Source organism: Lepidothrix coronata, unplaced genomic scaffold (genome assembly GCF_001604755.1).
Source record: "Lepidothrix coronata isolate B3197 unplaced genomic scaffold, Lepidothrix_coronata-1.0 Scaffold92, whole genome shotgun sequence".
NCBI classification, from domain to species: Eukaryota; Metazoa; Chordata; class Aves; order Passeriformes; family Pipridae; genus Lepidothrix; species Lepidothrix coronata.
Genome location: NW_016690272.1, coordinates 366615 through 387522, shown reverse-complemented (window position 1 = coordinate 387522; position 20908 = coordinate 366615). Strand labels below are relative to the sequence as shown.

Genomic DNA, 20908 nt, shown 5'->3' with positions numbered 1-20908 from the left:
TCAAGACAGAGATTTCTAGGGGGCATCAGGCAAATTAGCAAAGACAAGATTGCTGGGAGAGAGAGATTAACTTCTTTAGAAAAACATCAGTGGTTGGGATGGCTGTTAAATGAATGTGAACAGCCCACTTAAGTTTTGTTAAAGTCCATAAAGCAGAGCATTACAGGGGTTTGCACAGGATTTTCCCTCCTATCAGCCAGTAGTTCCAAGTATTTTTATTATATTAAATACATGCTTAACAAACACATGGAGTAATGGTAAGGAAAGGGGGAAGCTCTTCCAAGCATCAATTAAAGCAGATTATGTGTTTTGAAATCTGGGGGTTTGGCTATTTCACTCTGTTCATATGTATCTTGAAAATGCTTTTTAAAAGTCTTTCAATTACCAATCGTTTTGCCTGGAATGTGTCTGAGAGGGAGTGAATGGTATGATGCAGGAGATCCCTCTCCACACTGCGCTCTCCCAGTTTTTATCCCTTTTTCCCCTCTTACCTCACTCTAAGGACAATGAAGGAGCCATCCTTCATTCCCAGTGCCAGCTGGGATCCATCGGGGCTGAAGGACACACTCCTCACCGCCTCCTCCATGTTGCAGCGAGCTATCAGGGCGTGGTCAGCCAGGCTCCACAACCTGCTCCAGAGCAAAGGGAAAGCTGCAGTGCCTCAAGGAATGATGCAGGAAGGATTTGGAAAGATTTTGAAGGAAACAGCAGGATAAAATTTGCCTCCAAAACGTTGCTTTCACATAAATCACTTTGTCCAATACACTAGAAGAGTAATTGCAAAATGCAAGCGGGATAATTCAATTTTCTTTAAAAAATACTACAACTTTTTGAATTAATGGAAGGGTGATTTCAGATAGGAGCTTTTTACTTTTGTAACAGCAAAGAAGAGCCTTTTGCACACATACAGGCATTTGCATAAACAACTGACAAAATAAAAGCCTGGCTTTGCTTATGAAAATAGAAAAAGTATCTTTTAGGCAGGGGGAAATCTACAGTAACCTTTTCTCAACAGGACATCTCAGACATGAGAGTATCACCTGACTCACTAAATACTTTGATTTCTAAAACAATTTAGATTTATATTATAGACTCACTTCTCAAAATGATGTGATTATAAAATACTAAGAAAAATTACCCAGTGAACAGCAATACAGAAATACTCCTGTCAATCCAATTTTAGTACTGAAAAGAAAACTGGAAGAAAATCCTTTTGTGTATGTTTTTATTTGCATATTTCACTGGAATTCCTCAATGAAGACATAGTATCTAAAAAACTCCCACTGCCTGAACTGGGAGTCAAATCCCACATTCTCTAGTGGCTCAAAGGGCAGGAAAATCCCTGCACATCTGAGGGAATGGCAATGTCCAAAGGCACCAGGGGTATCATAACTGCTACCCCGGCGATCAGAGCCATAAGAGCAGCACTAATTAAGGTTTGATGTGCACAAAGAGATCCTGCAGTGCTTCCTGGAGGGGCACGAGGGGTCAGGCCTGCTGTGAGTCAGCAGCGCCTTCTGCAGCTCCAGGCCAGGGCTCAGTTCCTGTGCTCACCACGAGATGAGTCAAGACAAGAAATCCAGTCTTAGGGTGGCTTATTGGCTTGAGGGCAGTGCAATGCTAATCCCAGCTTTGCAGAACGGGCCTGCATCCTGCCAGGGTGGACTTGGGCCTGGCTGTGCCACTGGGCACACAAACACAGGCACAGGAGACTATTCCTGCATTTCATCAACTGAGAGAAATAACACTCGTGTAGGAACCAGGGAGAAAACATGACTGCACTGAACAACTGGCAGTTCTTTAGTCTCACACTTTGGATTTTAACTGTGGTGAGAAAGTGATGGAGGATGGCAGGAATGGGAAACCAGTACAAGTGAAAAGACAGAAAAGAAAGGGAAAGCAATGCCAGCTGAGCAGCAAAGCCTCAAGGCCCGGGTGAGCGATCATGTGGAATCTGAAGGAGCATTATTTAGGAGCTGGATGCATGGTAAGAGATTGATTTTTGCCATTGAAATATGGCCAAAGGGTAGAACCCACATGGATGTTTCTAAAATAAGTTGACTGGTAGTCCATAAAAACTGAACATCTCTTTGGTAACTGCCTGACCTTGATTTAAATATATGCAATCAAATCATCTGTGTAAGACAAAAAGCAGTGACCATCCATCTGGTAAAGGGTTTGGAAAAACACCAGGTGGAGGAGCTGGAAATCAGGATAGTAGGGTCAGGAGGAACCACCAAGGTATTTAGGCTTTGGGCTTGTTGCATTTTATTAACAGAAAAGAAATACAAAGTGATCCTTCTCCATTTAGATCCCCACACCTGCTGTACCAACAGCAACGCATCAGCACTTCCAGCAGAGTAGAGAAACCCAGCGTGTTTTGAACACAAATTCTGATTATTTTTACATGATGTGTGGAGCCGATATGAAGGCTGAAGAGAATAAGCAAAGGTGCTAAGAAAAATATGGGGGGGGGAAATTTTCCTTAATAGAAGGCCAGAAAAAAAATCAATTACAAATGAATATGCACATGAATGATAAGAAATAAAGAACTCCAGCCTTGAATGATAAGAAATAAAGAACTCCAGCCTTACCGTACGGATCGGTCATCGCTGCCCGTCACTGCCAAGGGCTTCTTGGGGTGCACTGCCAGGGCCCAGAGCTCCCCCTCACAGTGCCCCTGCATGATCAGCATGGGCTTGTCTCTCTCTCTCACCAGCACCTCGAAGATCTCGCTGTCCTGGGTCCCTGCCAGCAGCCTGTCAGCCTTCCAGCACACGCTGCGGATGGACAGACCTGCTGGGACGGGACACGGGGCTGTGGGCGAGGCACTGCCCGTGCCCAGGGGGGCACAGGGGCAGCAGCAGCACCGTGGCAGCTCATTGAGACCCGGCACATTCTGACACCGGGGGCTCACACAACAGCACAGTCACTCCAATCCCCAAGCAGCTGTGGTGGATTTTCTCCCTCGGGCAGGGGAGGAGGAAGCTCCAGCCTGGGAAGATGCTGCGTGTGTGACACTGCTGTGCCAGGGCCTGCAGGGACCCAGAGCCGTGCTTGGGGCACACCCTGGGAGTTTGTTTTACAACCCACTTCCATTTCACAGGACTGAAACATCTAAATTCTACATTAGGCCAGGTGCCTGTGACTGAAGCTGGGTTTACTCATTTTTTCAGGATTTTAATTTTTTGCACACTACAATAAAATTTTAATGGGGAATTTAAATGCTTTCTGCCCATGTTGTCACACTTATCCACTTTAGTCACAATGGATTATTACAAACAAACAAAAACATCCTCCCTCCCAAACTCCAAACCAAGAGAATTTTGCTTTGTATAACTTTTAGAGAGCTTGATCTTATTCCACAATTCTGACCCTAACTCTGGAGCTGGAATTTTACTAATCACAAGCAGGCTGAGCCATTTGGTGACACTGTCTGGCCAACTGCTTGCAGTGTTTGTATTTTCTGTTCCAGTACCTGAAAATTCAAGTTTGGGTAATGGGCCTAGATGCTGTGAGATGGGAATGAATAAAAAAATCCATTTGTCATGTAGTCAAGGTCAGCCACACCATCATTTTAACATATTTTTGGAACCAAACACATAATACAATTACCTACCCATCACATAAATAAAATATTCTCATCTCCCGAGAAGGTCAAATTAATCTTCATTTATTTTCTTGTCCATCTCCAGCCGCTTTTAATTTTGATAATGTCACTGTGTGACCCAGCTAAATTCATCCAGAAGTTCTGACTCCCACCTTTGATACACACCAGTGAGCACCCAAGGGATGGAATTCACAAATTAAGTGGCAACTGGGCGTTGTTAAGTTTGAGAACACAAAGCACACCTTTGGATGTGGGAAAGGCAGTGTTCTCTGGGACATGCTGCACATAAAGATTAGCTGTTATCAGGGTTTGTTACTAATATACCTCTACATTTCAATACAAAGCCAAGCCTGTGATCAGATTGCTGCTGGTGATGCATCTCATTTAAAAGTGTTCAGTGCCCTTCAGTGCAGGATGACTGAGGAACAGCAAACCCAGGGGGTGACAAAGGGCTTCCTTCAAATGACAGTGACAGGGTATAAGTCATGCTTGGATTTTATGGCCTGTAGTCATCCCCAAGCTCCTCATTTTTTATAGCTGCAGTCAGAGCAGTAGCCCCACCAGATTTTTCACAGATGTCCTTTTCCTTAGTCCCAGTGATTATCCCCATGGGCACATCATCTTTGGCTAAGCTTGGACAAAATTTTGCAGCCTTGCTTAAGGCAGTTTCTTGCACCATTAAAGCAGGCACTGTTGTAATGTTGCCTTTTTTTTAACGACAAACAAACATAAACCTGAAGAATTTTAATGCTGTAAAAGCAGCGTTCTAGTTTGAGTTTTTAGAAATCAATTAACTTCTCAATTTTTAAAAACTGTTCTAATTTATATACAAGTCCAAAGGGCAGCTCAATTCACTTTCTACAAATGAAATTTTTTATTGCTTTTGCCAAGTAAGACGATGGGAAAAACCCCTCCTGCCTGTCTCAGCCCTACAGGTGCTGTTGCAGTGCCTGGTTCTACTCAGCTCCTCTCACTTCTATGTTCTGTGCCCTGTGGCATTTAGGAGATGGCAGAAATCAGGACATCAAGTCAGAACGACTCCATGGCATGTCTGATGAGGATTCACCTTCAGTACAACTACAGTCAGTTATTTCTCCACAATTTTTAGAAAGAATTACAGAGCTGCTGTAAATGGTCACGAGGAACTGCTACTGGTTTCTAGAAAATTCGTGTTAAACATTATTGCTCTGGCTGCAAAAAGCAACATAAAGCCAGGACTGCAGAGCAAAGGGACTCCTGGTTGGGTGTGTTGAACACCTTTGGGAGGGTTAAATTCCATGGGTGAACACTCCAGGGAAGCAAAGTGCTGGAGCAGGTTCCCTGGGATCTCTGGAGACTGGGAGTGCTCTGAGAGTCTGCTCATGAACTGAAGTGATGACTAAGCTCACAGGAAGCAGGATTAGATTCAACAAACATGATGATCACCAATTTAATAACATTCCCTCTCACAAATCTGCCAAGTGCTACCTTTCCAAATGCACTAATGGAGGGCTCAGATGGTCAGTCAGCATCTTTGAGAGTCGGGCTCCAGAAATCTCAATTAGTCAAATGAATTGCAATTAATTAATTAATCAAGGGTTACCTAACCCCATTCTCTTATCTTTAGGTGTTTAATTAGATTTTCCTTATCTTCTTGCATTTGCATGGTGAGGAGCATCCCTCTGTTTATACTATGAACCATGGAAAACTCTTCAGGCTACAGCATTGTCAGAGGTTAAGGGGAATACAGATCCAAAAATACATACAGTCATTGAGCAAAAAAATCAGCAGCATGCAGAGACATTTATGCTTCACATTCAGTGTGTCATAATCCATTAACCAGATGTGTAAAAGCCATTAAAGGAACAGCTCATTACCTTTGTATCCTTGTTCAGTCTCCCTGAGATCAATTTTGGTAATTGGTTTGAACTCCGTGTCCCACAGCCGAATGCACCCATCTCTCCCTCCGGTGGCAAAGCCTTCCTCACAAGCATACATGCTGAAAATTCCAGCCTGTCAACCGATGGATAACGAGTTTTAAAGGCCTTTACAACCCACTGGAACAAGCAGAGCAATTATTTTGGGACAGACTCTTGTTAAAGGCCAGAGGCTGCTGGGCAGCAGGGTGTTGTCCATCCTCAAAGCACACCAGCACACACAGCTTTTATTTCAAGTGCTCCACTTCAGTGGGTTCTGTAGAAAGCTTTGTGCCAAGAGCAGTGCTACGGCCTGCTTGCAGAACTCCAGATTTGGTGGAGTTAATATTATGCCAAGGACAATTAAATAAAAAATGGAACACTTCAAATAACGAGCTCCCCAGGATAAACCAAACCAAGCAAAGGAACAGTACAAGGATTCTTACAGGTGCAGAGGTGACTGAGACATTCCCTCAGGAATTCAGTTCAGACATCATTTGGAACCTAACAGGAACTGAAAGAGTGTCAATTCATTCTCTTGGTTGAAAACAAGTTTCTATCACACTTTGAATTTCTTCTTTATTTTTGAAAATGCCTCATGACTGCTGACTGTGCTGGACTACCTTGGAATAGCTCAGGGAGTGCCTGCTGAGCCAGGATTTTGTCAGGAAAACCTCTCAGTTAAGGGACAAGTTGAACTGCACAAAGATTAATACAATGGAGAGAAGAACTCAGTATTCAAAGTGGCCTTGTGCAATTTCTTAATAAAGTGATATTTCTAATTATCAATTACGTAGAGATTAGAAACTGGGCAAGAGAATGCATATTAGCCATGGCAAATCCCATAATTTATCACATTACATCCAAAGAGATTGTATTTAATCATTCTAATGGATCTAAATAAAATTCTGCACATCTCCTACAGGGGGCTATTGTTTGCCAAAGACATTTCTGTGTTATTGCAGCTGCACATCATGTGGAATTTCACAGAAGTTCCTCAGCTAAGATGTCCCACTGACACTGAGACTCATTACCCCTCATAAATTAGGGGTTACTTCTATAAACAACCAGCACACTTAGAGCTGGTTTGAAGAGCTTCTCTGAATCCTGACAAAGGGGCAGCATAAGCAATTTTGAGAGGTCAGAAAAAAAACATTGTTTGAAATGTTCTTTCTAGAAAGGTTCTAGGGGAAAACTATAGTGACAAGGGTTGGATTTCACATCACTCTTCTAAGGAAAACAGTCTTGTTTCCTATTGTTCAAAGAACCACACCAGAATGCCATTAACCACAGTCATACTGCAAATAGGAACTGTTCTCAAATACATTTGAAATAAGACAAGAAAGTCCTACTGTGCCTTTACTGCATCAACAACAGAGAGGTAAATTTACTGTATTAGAGTGGTTAGAAATCTAACACCATCCTGTACATTCCCCTTTCACTCTGTAATTATGAGAGCTCCAAACTGAGGGGAGGTGTTATGAAGCCAATTGGACTAAACTGCCTTTGGAATATGGTTGGAATGCAAAGTCCCAGATTCAACAGGTTTATTCCACACTGCAGTTCTTATGAAGAGTTGGTCCCCAGCATTGGGAATTTCAGTGGTAAAATTCTATTTAAAACCAGGTAATCTGCTTACCAACTATCCGTAAGTAAACTGATTGTAACTGAAGCTTCTCAATCTGTGAAACTTTAGGTTTGGAAACTTTTCTTTAGGTTTAGTTTGCTTGATTAGATCAAGGCTATAAACATCAGCAGTTCTATCAGCTCAGCATCTGTTGGCAACGTGTCAACCAAGTACATTACATCTGAGTTCTTAACTGATGAACAGCCTTAGACATTGCTCTGACCCAAAGGAGAAGGAAAGCTCTGGAGCTAAGCCTCCAGGAAGGTTCCCAATTCCATGACCATTCCTTTCAGAAGGACAGGAGAACACCACTCACGCTGTGTGCTCCCTGGATGGTGCGCACCAAGTTCAGCCCTTTCCAGACGTAGATGTCCCCATTTAAAGCCCCGGAGTAGGTGACATCTTCTTTAGCACACGCCAAGCACAGGATGGTTTGGAGATCTCCTGTTTTCCCAAAGATTCCCCTCTTTGCAGTCAGGGCGTTTCCACACAGCGTCCAAAACTGGGAAATGCAAATGGCACATCAGGAAAAAATCCCTGCAGGATTTCTGGGTTTCATATTAGTGTGCAGCTCCCAGATGTACAACCTGACAGAGCAGGGTCTGGGCAGGCACTAAACCCAAAAGAAATCATCAAGTTGTTGGGGAGGTGAGGCACAAAGCTGCCTCACTACTGCCACACCACCTCTTCCTTCCCCTTCTCCCACTATCCTTTATCAGGTTTTGCTGGGAAAAGCTGTCCATACAAGTGCACGTTTTTAAAGCCAGGAACGTCCCATTTTTCTTGTCTGCAAACCTTAAAACACAGTTGAGGTGACAAATACTTGATCTTCCACAACTTGCGTGCTGGAGCAGGCACTTGTGCCCTTCTCCAGAGCACTGGGAGAGGTGTGTCCCTCAAATATAGTTACAGTTACTGAGGAACCATCTGTTCCAGGGAGACTGAAACGCTCCAGTGTGAAACAACGCTGAGACTGAGTAACAGGTTTCCCAAGTATGGAATGGGGACCTGCTCGGCTTCTACAAGGCATTAACGTTCTGCAAAAAAGAGTCTAAGACTGACTGGGGGAGAGGAAAAGAGAAGAGAACAGAAAGTTTGTCTTAGAAGGGTGTCTTTAGTGGTGAGAAATATCATATTGCTTCTTTTTGAATCAGAGGGCATAATGTCCATCTCATCCTCACTTTATATGCCTGCATCTTTTCATGCCTATAAGCTGAATTTTTAGGTATTTTTCTCCATACTTATAAAATGTCCCATAAAATTCCTATAAAGCTGACATCCAGAAAATCCTCGGATTGAGTTTTTTTTACTTCAGATCCTTCTCTATTTCTAATTCAATTAAAATTTCCCTTTGCCTCTTAACATGAGCCAATTTTGAAGGCAGAGGGAATCCTGCCCCCAGGGAGTAAAACCTAAACTCTCCTCGCTGCTGCTTAGCAGAGGAAGGGTGGGAGGGCAGCAGTGCCAGGAAAAGGGTGGAGGGAGGATCCTGAGCCCAGTGGGAGATTCCTCAGCTCCAAGGCTTTACCACAGCTCCTAATACCTGCTCAGCCAAATGAGCCAACAGAGCCAACATGCCAAAGGAATAACTGGTGCTATTCCCAAGCCTCAGTCCCAGTTCTCCCAGTGATACTATTGCTTTGGAGCTGTTATTATCACATTCCCACAGCCTTGCACTGAACAGCAAGGTCAGGCTGCTGTGGGAGCCTCACTGGAGGGAACACGGAGTCGTTTCCCCTCCATGCTGCCTTTTTTGTTCTTTTTTGGCATGTCTTTATCTCCATGTATTTACAGTGCTGGTAATCTGTGTGTTCAGGGTAATTATGGCCATTTTCAACAGGAGACAGGTGCCAAACAAAGACAGGTTTTGGCAAACAGCTTGCAGAATACAACAGATGGTATCACTGCTGCCAAAACCACCCACAGTTTGAAAGCAGTGGTGGTTTTAAGGGCACAAGGAACCAGAACTACAGATATTAACTGGTTTCCTAAACTTCTAGTTAAAGCTCTTCCCACCCCAGTCATGTGAAATAATTGCCATCTGTTAGGAATGTTTTTGATGAGACAGGAGAAAAATAGAAACCTGAAGGGAATATTGGCAAACAAGGATTCCTTTCTAAGCTTTCCACAGGCAGGAGGATGTTTTACCCTAAACATCCAGTATATATCTGGGTTTGTATTTAGAACACTTCCAGAGAAGGTGACTTAGAGGGAGCAAACAGTGGGGCACTGGAGTTCTCATCTCTGCAAGTGTTCCTACGACTGCTGGCAATGAGAGGCCAAAGAAAGGTTATTTAATTCACTTTTCAACTTAGTTCACTCTACAGCTGCTCAGAGACTCTTTGTGGTGCTTGAGGAGAGAAACCCCTAAAAGCTGAGACAATTTAGGTGACATGGAGAGGGCAGAGAAACCCAAAATTACAAGTATATAATGATGACATTCCCACCCTGCTTGTTCAGGGGACCTGCACCTCAGTCACTGCTGAATGTCTGAACTGGCTTCAAACAAAAAGTTTTGCCAAAACGTTCACACAGTAAAGAAAGAAAAGCATAAATTGTCTTGTATTTAAAGCCCTCATCATGTAAGAGCACAGATTTTTTTTTGTGCAAGCACTTTTTCCAAGTAAACAATAAGAGCTCTTTACCTTTATGTGTTTCACTCCACAGCTGACGATTCTGTTTGGCTGATACTGATCCCAGGAAATATCAAATATCTGTTAAGAAGTACATTAAGCTGGTATTTTAAATTACACAGTAATTGCATGTAGGTTCAGTTTGCTTTTACCAGTGCTTAGCCACCATTTCTGTTGGAACATATTACTAAAAGAACAGTCTTGAGGTAAATTTGGAACTCTGTAATCCAAGGTTAAGGCAAACATGGAGGGCTCCTCACACAGTCCTGTGAACACACCTCATCCCTGACTCCACACTACCAATCCATTCCAGCTCCAAGATGTTATTGAATAAACAATATTTAGGCAGGCATTCTTTCCCACTCCCTCCTTTTTCAGAGTGTGAAACTCTACCAGGACTAAGATTTTAGTATTTCTTGCCTGTCCTGGAGTCTTCTGCTAATTCAGAACCTGATCTTGTACCTACTGAGGTCAGTAGCAAAACTTCCACTGATGTAACTGGGAAGTGAATCAGTTCTGAAAGAGAAATTCAAGAAGGACTGAGATGCTGTTGTGTTGGGAACATTGCAAGTAAAAATGAACTAGCAGATTACTGAGCTGCCACACGGGATGCAGACAGACTGTATGTCACACCAGCTGCAGGGGCGGGCTCAGCCTGCTGCTTTGCATGCAGAATGTGTAGTAAAACATTGTAACACCCCAATATTATAACATTAAAACATGGGATAATACCATAACATAGATACAAGAAAAGTTGTCAGACTGTGCCCATAATTTATCTGAATGTATCCATCCATGTGCTTATATGTGTCAAGGAGGTCTTTTGCCTGCGTTAAACCTGGTAAAACATTTCCTAGTCCTGAACAACATTTGGAACTCAGACCTGGTCAGTTCTCATCTTTATTAAAGTTATGATCCTCTAACTGAGGTTAACAGATAGAAAAGGAATATTTACCCTAATTAAGTTGCTTCTACAGGTGACTGTCTGAAGCAAAACTAAAAGGGAAATAATTCAATCTGCCCTCAGGATAAACTGTCTTTTTGACATCCTGAGAGAAAACATGATCTGTGCCCTCTGAGCTCACATTTCACATCTCACCTGAGGAGCTCCAGATCACCCTACTCTGTGTGTAGGGACAAAGGATCTCCTCCCCAGGCTCCCTGTTGGTGCTTTGTGCTGGCTCTGGCACAAGGAGGAGGCACAAACACCTCATCCAGTATTTCCGAGCGCGGTGGAACAAACAAGATTCCCTTTGCACGAACCCGCCCCAAACCCCGCTCTGTTCCAAACGCCGGTGACCCCCAGCCCACCCAGGAGCCTGTCCCACCATACCCTGTCCGAGTGGCCCGTCGCCGTCGCCAGGAGCTTCCCCCTCTTCCAGTCCCAGATGCACACGGTGTTTTTGGCATCCAGCCCCACGGACGCCAAGCGCTGAGGAGGAACCACAGGATCTGGTTAGCGGCAAAGCAGTTCCAAACCACCACCCTGCATTCCCAGGATTGCTGCATTCCCAGGATTACTGCCCAAGTGGATTGGCCCACGTGTGCCCTGCGTTTGAACTCCCTGGCAAAGGCGAAGCCAGTCACACTCAACACTTACTCACTGAGAGAGCACTGAAATTTCTCCCTTCTCTAAAAGGTTGTTGATCTCAGGTGCCAATGTTTCCAGGGAAAGTTTGACCAGGAAGGGTTTGAGGGGCTTGTTTCAAGTGTATTTTGATTATTAATTTGATAATAAAAGCAAACAGGAAATAAAAGCTCTTGCTATTTCCAGCTCCCATTTTGTTCATTATGTTCATTTTGTTGAGCTTTAGAATCAGAACTGGATGTACTTCTAATAATTGCCTTTTACAGAGCTTAGTGTATCAAATCACCAATTAAAATAACTAAAATCAGTAATTAGTAACCAAGCTAAATCAAAGTTCTCTTGATCATCAATTAAAATAACTTAATTTTAATACTTTTCAATTTCAACAATACAAGAAATAAAAAGAACAGAATAAAACAAAAGGGAAAACCTGGAAGGGAAAAGGCATTTTATTTGCCCTTAGCAACCCATACCTGCCAGGGGTCTGGCTGTACTGATCAAAACACAAGCTATTTTTCATGGCACCTTCACTGATTTCAACTTTTTCTCACCTCTTTTATACTCCTCCTCACCATGGAAACCATGGCAGTACTTCCAGCATCTTTTAGATCCATGATGTGACCAACCTCAGAGCTGAGCTGTAACTCCCAGTCGGGAAACCACCCCTGGGGGTGGATGGGCAGTGAAGGGACTAGAGAAACTAAGAACTATTTGCTATTTTCTTTTAAAGTGTCCTGCTGAGGAAGGGCTCCTGCTGGCAGGAAAGTGAGAAATGCTGAATTTCCCTTTTGGTTGGAACACTTACACTTTTAGTCCTCCTTCTGGAAGAGAATTTGACAGAATTCTATTCAGAGAATTCACAGAACTACCAGAAGAAAATATCTGCCAAGTAGTTTATGCACATAATTAACAATTATTTTTAAATCTACACAGATTTAGAAGATCTGGCTAAAGAAGCCAAGTGCTACCTAATGAAAAACTTATAAATACACGTATGTATTATGGCAGTGCCCCTCTCACTCCATTAAAAATAAGTCTCTTTACAAAGCACAGAAAGGGTTCATGTAAAACAGAGCAGGAACTTAACTGTGCAGTATTGGCAAAATACTTCAGTATAGGCATCTGCTTTATAGATAATTCTATGAAGGGGAGCTGTTGGTACTTTTAAGGAGAAATTATAGTTAACAAAAGACATTTTTAATTACAGGCAAACTGACAGCTCCTCATGAAACATCTGAACCAAATGCAGTTCCCCTCCTGCCAAATGGCATCTCCTGCTCAGACAGAAGAACCCCAAACTAAAATCTGTATTTTTAACTTACAACAGTCCTGCATTTTAAACTTTAAACTCCAGTATTAACCACAGAAAACACATAAACCAGGAAATTTTGGGGGAACCCAAGCTGATTCCATGGGTGTAGCAGAACCACCTGGGCTCTTTGCTGTAGGACATGGTGCTGACAGAGTTACCAGAGGAGGGAGCAGGGTTCTGATCGCATTGCTGAACTGATTTGTGCTTTGGGGCTGAAATGCAAACCCTCCCTGGCTGTTGGCAGCCCCTGGGTGGAGGAGAAGGCAAAGTGTGCTTTGGAAGGTGCAGGCAGGGTGTGCACAGCCTGTTTTGCCCTGTCACAGACACCAGCTCCCTTGGCAATGCTGACTAAACAAACCAGCACTGCTGCAGCTCTGAATTCCAACTGCTCAGAGCCTTCCCCCCCTGCCCTTTAGCTGGGGCTCAGCACAGCAGCTCCTGCTGCAAAGCCAGAGAGAGCAGCAGAAAGCCAAGCTGCATCATCCATATTTATGTGTTCCAGCACTGCTCTTCCTCCAGACAGAACAGCATCCAATGCAAACCTTTATTTCCAGAATAAACTGCAACTTCCCCAGCCCCTCCAGAAGCAGAACTGTCCCTGTTCTGCAGGGGCAGCCCAGCACTGAGCTGGGGGGTTAATGACAGCCAGGCCCCAGCAGGACCTTCACAAAGGTCTAAAAAAAGTTTATCCACTGGTCCCATGAAGTTAAAAATGAGGGGGGGAAATGAAGAACATGCAGTTCTGAATGAATGATACCTTAAAAATATAACAGCTCTGGAAATCTTGTTCTGTTGATCTGGGAGTTTTCTCGTGTGAGGTTTTTATTCCACAATTCCAAGGACCACATTTTTCATTAATTAGAATTGGCACAGGAGATTTTAGAGGAAATGGCTTTACCTTAAGAAAACTGGAGGAACGTCACTGAAAACTAGGCTTAAAATAGAAAGCTAGTTCCAATTTTTAATGGGGAAATATAATCTGTGGTGGTGTTCAGAACTCCAGCTACCCAATGCTTTTTAACCATGTTAAAGGCAACTGCTCAGGTTGATGTCCTTCATTTCAGACTCCAAACTGAATACACACAAGCTAATGCACAATAAAAAGTACTTTTGTTTCATGTGAGAATACATTTGATGCCTTGAAGGCCAGTTCTGAGCTCAGACAGAGCTCAGAATAAATAAATAAATAATAAATATTAACCATTTAATTATACTATTACTACTAATAAAGCACTGTGTGGTCAGTGGGAGAGTAGCAAAATACAGGACAATAAAACACTTCAGTAGTCAGCAACCCATCTAGGACACGATTTTAAGAAAATCTTTGAAAGGCCAGAACATCCCACAGTTCTGCCCTGTTGGGATGAAACTCTGAGGCACAGAAAACACAAAACCAGGAAGGGTCCATGCAAGAATCCAGGTGGCAGCTCATCTAAGCATTCCTAAGAACACTTTAGCAACCAGCTCTGAAGTGTTACACCAGGACACTCATCAGGACATCAATAATGACACACTGCACACAGATATTTATACAGCTCTGTGAAGTATTTCTTAGGTAGGTGAATTTTAGATCTATTTTCCTCCTACTTCATTCACAACTGAAAGCTTTTAATAGCTCACCTCCAGGGGAAATGTGTTTAGCTGTGACAAGCCCAGCTGTGAGCAGCCCACCGTTTACTTCTGTCTGAAATTCTGCCTCAGAATATCCCCTGAGCTGCTGCCACTGTGCACGGCCCTGCTCAGTGCTGACCCCGTTGTTCAATTCAACTGCCAGGGCAGCCCAGTCAAGGAGACTCTCCCGGCAGGGAGATCAGTGCAGTTCTGCTGCCAGGAGAGCCGCGGGGCTGGGGGGGCTTTGCCAGGAGCCCATTTCTTGGAGCAGCAGGTGCCAAGGAGGTTGGGAAGCCATTCCAGCCAACCCATGGAGGGGGATCTGTGCTGGGCAGGCGGTGTCACCCACCTGGCCGTCGGCGTCGAAGGCGAGGCAGGCGACGCCGTGCGTGTGCGCGTCCTTGAGCACGGACACCGTGTGCAGCCGCAGCGAGTCCCACACGCAGATGTAGGGCTCCTTCCCCACCTGCCCCGTGGCCACCAGCGTCTTGTCCGGGTGCACGGCCAGGCTGCGGCACAACACAGAGGGAGGGATGGTAAATACACCTTCTGAGTCACAAAAACGGCAGAGAACAGAAAATTACACTAGAAAATCACCTTTTTTTTTTTTTTTTTTTTTAAGTTCCAAACCCAACAGCTCCTTTTGATTTTTTGGAATAACAACTGTCTTCAAAACTCGGTCTGTTCCATTATTTACTTTCAGTAATGTTTTGCTGACACAACACGACGAGTGTAGAATACAATTTATGGTGTAATAATACTTTAAACAGAAAAATTAAGAAAAACATAACCGGTGTTTTTAAATACTTTTGACTGATAAGCTGATTGAACACAGACTTGTATCTTAGTCTTTCATAGCTTTATGAAGTCAGTGGACGATTTTCCACAATTTATTCCTCTTTTGCCCTTCAGCTCACATGTTCTGAAATAAGGATCAGAGGCTGAATAATGAGTATTTCTCACAAAAAATCCTCTCATCTTTAAATGTTTAAAGACAGCAATCTCAGAAGAGACACAGAAGTAAATTGTTTCACCAGAATCAAGCCATAGTTCTGTTCACAACTCTTCAGATACGAAAATAATAATAAACCCCCTCTGTAAAGTCATACGAATACAAAGAGGGTTTTACAGTCACACAGGAAACAAATGGCTGAGTATGTGAGCTACAGATGGAATAAGGGAAAACATCCTATTAATAAACTGGCACTCAACAGATGGCCACGGGGAGCTGAATAGTTCTGCTATCCCTGGAGTAGGTAATACTAATTATTAAGAAGAATGAATCAAAAAACTTCAGAAAGTTTCACAGACATACATATTCTGTTTTAATCAAAAAACTTCAGGAACTTTCACAAATATATGTGTTCAATGTCTTCATGTTAAAGAACAATTCATGGGAAAAGAACAAGTTTAGCCCAATTGAGCTGTTTTATCTGCTCCTGCTCATATCTCCTTTCTCCCCCAGGCTTGGGTTGTACATCAGACTGTGGCAACGTGTTCACCTCAATCCTAAACCTCTAAGGGGAATGAAGGGTGACGCCTCCAACTTCAGGTGTGACACCTGTAATTAAGTTAGAACACTTTTCTTCAATGATAAGAACCAGAGGAAAAGATTAATTGGGCTAATCTCTCCCTGCTAGAACAGAACTTAATTACCTCTGCCACCCTTCAGCACAGAGCAGCTCTCACACAGCAGAACCTCCCCTTTTGCATTCTGTGAGGAACATTTCCCATAATACAAATGTGCCTGTTCTGAGTGTCCGTGGTGTTTGTTTTACCCTGTTTGACACATGACATCACCCGGTGGGGGGGCTATAATTAGGGAGCACTCTCAATTCCTGGCCCCCAATGAGCAGCGTGATTTCCCAGCCCCCTGAGGACACTCATCTCCCCACCAGCCTTCCCAGTGCTCTCCGCCTGCCCACGCTCAGTCTGGCTCTTGGATAACCAGGGGCTTATTTTTGGCAGGCAGAACAGTGGGTTACAGGAAGGAAACAGAGCCCATTTCCAGAACAACTCCTGGGACTGCCTGATACCTGGGTGTGACTTACATGTGCCAGGGGTGTTCAATTGTAAAAACTCCCAAGTGCCCCTATACAACATCTCTGCTGGGTGGGTCATGTGCTGCCTTCAGGGGGTAAGATTTCCTGCTGGCACAGCCTCCCTCACCCTCCCTGCCTTCTTTAAGGAGGAGACACTTCATTGCTTGTGTTTTGAATTGTTAAAGTGCATTTATTCAACTTTTGTAAGTAATTAGACCATTTACAGTGATATCACATCACTCTTTGTGCCACTGGAATATACTGAAATACTATTATATTGTATTTATAGGAAAATGTGATTGGAAGAGATAAGGTATTCAAACAGCAATTTATGGTACAGAAAACATTATTAGGGGATTAATTCCTATTCCTTCTACAGGGAGAACAAGACCTAAGCAGGGTGGGCAGAAGAAATTTCACAGGAGATTTTCACCCTGTTTTCAGGTTTGAGGGAAAGGCCATGAATTCTCTCTCACTAAAGGGCCAGGGTGGAAACAGAGAGGCTCAAAGCCCCTTCCCCACATGACTGGCCCCTGTCTCTGTGTAACAGCACCAGGGGTGGCTGCACATGGGGGGGCAGAGGCAGAAGTGCCCGTCCCTCCCTTCCAGGGAAGGCAAAGAAGCCAGGGCATTCCGGGCAGGCTGCTCTCCTGAGCTCCTGGATGCCCCTGCAGAAATTCCAAAAGCACTCTGATGTGTCTGCAAAAAAACCTCTTGGACCCACGTGCCTCCACGGGCCCCTCTTTAATGCAAACAATCCATCTGGGATGAACCAATAACCTGAGGGAACCTTCTAACATTCCAACTCATTAATAAAAAGGTCTATCAGGAAGAAGAGCTTTCAGGGAGCACTTCCTTTTCCTTCCCTTTCAAGATCAGCAGTCCTGGATGTAGCATCCAAGGCTGGAAGCCTGCTAATTCAGGATAATTAGAGATGCCAGACACGTGTTCCAGCAGGTCTGATGAAATGCTTTATAAAAGTCATTAGTGGATCCATCTGGTCTGGGGGCCTTGCCAGATGGTAAACTCTTCCTACCTCCACAATTTCTGTGGCAGCAATATCCTGCTCCAAGGGTTTCTTTTTCTTTCAGAACCACATCAGAATTCCAAGAGACAGAAAGTATTTGTTTCCTGTCTACATTGTGTTTCAGCCTATCCTGGTTTTCTGTAACAGGTTCCATACACTTATAAACAGATAGCACAGGTCTGAAGTTTGAAACCATGGCAGAACTAAGTAGAAAAGTTTAGATATGGAATGCAAACTGCTCCAAGTAGCTGAATATTCAATTGTTTGATTGAATCAAATGTTAAATTGTAATTTCTGTATTTAAATTGTTCCCAAACTGCAGATAAAACGATTTTTCTTTCACAAAGCACACAGCTGAGGAACCAGAGAATTAGAGGTGCTAGAAAGAATGGATGAGTGGGAAGAACAAAAAGGGGATGAGGGAATTGATGGTTGAGGAAGTTTCCTGAGAGAACAGAAAGCTCAGGGGAGGTTTAATGCTGGTCTTTTCAAACTTCAAAAGCAGTTATACAGAAAGTGGGGTAGCTCTTTTCACAAGGATGCACAGGGAGAGCACAAAAAGCAAGAGACATGAGCTGCTCTGTGGGAAACACTCTCTGGATACAAGGAAAACATTCCTCATTCTAAAAACTAAACATGGGGATAGGTTGCCTAGAGAATGGCAGAATCCTCTCCGTGGAAGTGATTCAGGACTCACTTGACAGGCCCCAGGATGACCTAATCTAAGGCCATGCTCTCCAGAGAAAGTTGAGCTGGATGAGCTCCAGAGGCCCCTTCCAAACCAGACTCTTCAGTGGTTCCAGACACTGAAATACATCAGCAAAGCCTCAAGTAATCAAAGTAAAAATGCATTTTGGCTCACAGCAGTTTCCCTGCATTAGATAATTGCTCCCTGATGCTGCAAAAAGCAATTTCTGTTATCTTTAATACAGGCCTAGGGAATTGATGGAGATCTTGAAACGGGTGTATCAGATGAGAGACAGAGGTTTAGAACTCACCACTCTGGGCCTTTTAAATCTATCACTGCACTACCCTATTTATCAGGGAGGGAAAACATTTTGTCACTGCAGCAGCCAAAGGCTGAACATTTGCTTTTATAGTTTTGGTGCATAACATTTTATGTTTTCTATTTAGGATGCTACATTAAATTGAATCTTTTTATAACCATCCTATTAACTGTTCATACAAACTAAAACTTGTTTCCAGAACATCCCACCTGACAAAGAAACAATTACTTTTTGAAAAAGGAAACAAGCACCCAGAGCTGTGAGTGAAGTCACTGCACACTGGCTGAAATCCCTGTGTCAGGTGGACTTGTCCCCCAGCTCTCACCAATGTAATTCAGTCTCTGTGTTGGGATGTTTTGCACTTTAAATCAGCGCGCAGATGTGATGTTAACCTAAAATAACTCTAGATAGATAGATCAATTCATCTCTAGTTCAAATCCATCCTGCTTTAAATTTGGAATAACAGTCATGTTTAGATACATCTTTACAGAACTCTGTTTTCTGTTAAGGGAGACTTGGGGACTGGCAGACACTGTCTGTATATGATTTATTCTCTTCAGATATCCATGAAACACTTCACATTCCTTGTTCAAAGTCAGCTACAAACCCTCCAGTTTAGCAGAACAGAAAACACAGCAGGTCTCCCATCAGAATTTAGGTCAAATTTGTGAAGTACTCAGGGCACTGACTGCTGTGCTCGAACGCTGGACAGATAAATAAGATGACAACCATTTTTCTTGACTTTTTCTTTGTAGCAAAAAATATCTCTGAAGAAAAAATAATTCCCAGAGGCTCCAATCCTGCCCCAAAATAACCATTATGCACCAGCAGGTATCTTCTCTGCTGTTGTCTCCTCCTGCTGCACGGTGCCAGTTCTCAGAAAGGAGCAGCATTCCCAGGATCCCGACAGCCCAGCAGGGATGTCTGAACAGCAGGGATGCTCTCAGCCACATGCCACTGCTCACCCAGAGCTGAGCACAGAGCTCACTCCCTACTCAGCAATTCCTCACTTCACAGAACAAAAGGGGCCTCTCCCCTCAGCTGTGGGGTCAGAGGGAACCCCTGCACAGACAGAGCAATATCAGCAGCAAAATAAGGCAGGATGCAGCCTGACCCTGGAGATGGGGCAGCCCCGAGACACACAGAGCTCTGAGTGCACATATATTCATGTACAGTGCAGGCAGTGCACACACTCAGCCAGCTGAATGGCTGTTTACACATCTGAACATATAGCTGTAACAACACTTCTAAATACACTAAATATTGCCACACGCTTCTTGCAAACAACTCCAGCACAGAACATATTTATCCTGACAAAAAAAGAATATAAATGTTGATGGAAACGCTGCAATGGCGAAATTTTAATTTACTGGCTTGAATTTTATATGGTAATATCTTGTTTATATATAACACAAACCAGGATATGTGTACAGAATCGTGGTTTTTTAAGATCATTTAGGCATTTTTAGGTCCAAGTTCTTACTAACTGTCCTACTGGTTGTTTTCCCCTCCATAGTCCCTGTGTAGGAAGCAGTGATACAGCTCGAGGTTCCAGCATTTACTCACCACTCTGCACTGGCTTCCCACTTCCAAGAAGGCAGGCAGGCTGTGGGAATTGGGTGGCCTGGCTCAGCCAGCTCCCATCTGCTCCTCGAGGAAGCAAACACCCCCAGCTCGGAGCGAAGGCGGTGCAGCCCCGACCGAAATCACGGCGTTAGGCTTGGCCCCAAACCCAGCCTAAGGTGAATCCCTGGGCAAGCTCAATCCCATGTGAGCTTGGCTGGCTGCAGGAAAGGACTTGGGAGCACAGGCTCTCACAGGTGGTGTTAAGCTCCAGTACTCTCAGAGTGTCCTGGGAATCCAAGGAGCACTTGGACAAGGATTTTATTTCTGACTGTTTGCCAGAGCTCAGCAGTGGCAGACAGGTGACAGAAGCACACAAAGTTACAACCATTCCTGCCACTCTTGGTCCCTGGGGAATTCCTGCTGACCTGCTCCTCCTGCCAGTGTTTGTTATTCCACCACATTTCAATAAGGTTTGTTCATCTGCCCAGTGTTTATTAGAAGTCCTGACAGATCAGGCCCAAAAGGCCACATAAGCCCAGCAGAACATGGAATTTGTTGTGCCACCAGGAGCTGCAGAGGAGTCACAGAGTTAGGCCAAATTTAAAGAACAAATGGCTTTTGATCAAGTGATTAAAATTTCCTCAATTTTCCACGTGGAAAAATAAACCCTTAAAATGCAATGCTGTGAGCAAAACCATTCTGCTCTTTAATTGAGGCCAGCTCTGATTTACACTCATGTGGATCTGTAAGGAGAGCAAAACTGGGCAGATTTCCTAAAAGGGAAGGGCACTGCAGCACATCCTGCAGCACTGGGGCTCCTCTCACACGGGGCTGCAGCAACACCACAGTCACACAGCTCCCAAAGGATTGATTTTCTCATCCATGTTCATCTCAGGGATATTTTGCAACTCTGAGCTTCTCCCAGCAAAAAGAAATCCCGGGAGATTTTACCCAAAGCCCATTTAATGACAGTGAAGGTAAAAGTAGAAA

General features: G+C 43.8%; 1 protein-coding gene across 4 annotated transcripts in view; it reads right to left on the bottom strand.

The window, feature by feature from the left end:
- EML6 (echinoderm microtubule associated protein like 6) overlaps positions 1 to 20908 on the bottom strand; it is an 89947-nt gene that overhangs the window by 51554 nt on the left and 17485 nt on the right. For 3 of the 4 annotated variants that reach the window (XM_017821802.1, XM_017821804.1, XM_017821805.1), the window contains exons 3-9: positions 14626 to 14785; positions 11099 to 11197; positions 9778 to 9846; positions 7449 to 7634; positions 5467 to 5602; positions 2595 to 2796; positions 492 to 629 (exon numbers count right to left, since the gene is read on the bottom strand). In XM_017821802.1, coding sequence (XP_017677291.1) covers positions 492 to 629; positions 2595 to 2796; positions 5467 to 5602; positions 7449 to 7634; positions 9778 to 9846; positions 11099 to 11197; positions 14626 to 14785 — 990 coding nt within the window. Of the gene's footprint in view, positions 1 to 491; positions 630 to 2594; positions 2800 to 5466; positions 5603 to 7448; positions 7635 to 9777; positions 9847 to 11098; positions 11198 to 14625; positions 14786 to 20908 lie in introns of all 4 variants that reach the window. The other variant, XM_017821803.1, reaches the window with a different exon arrangement.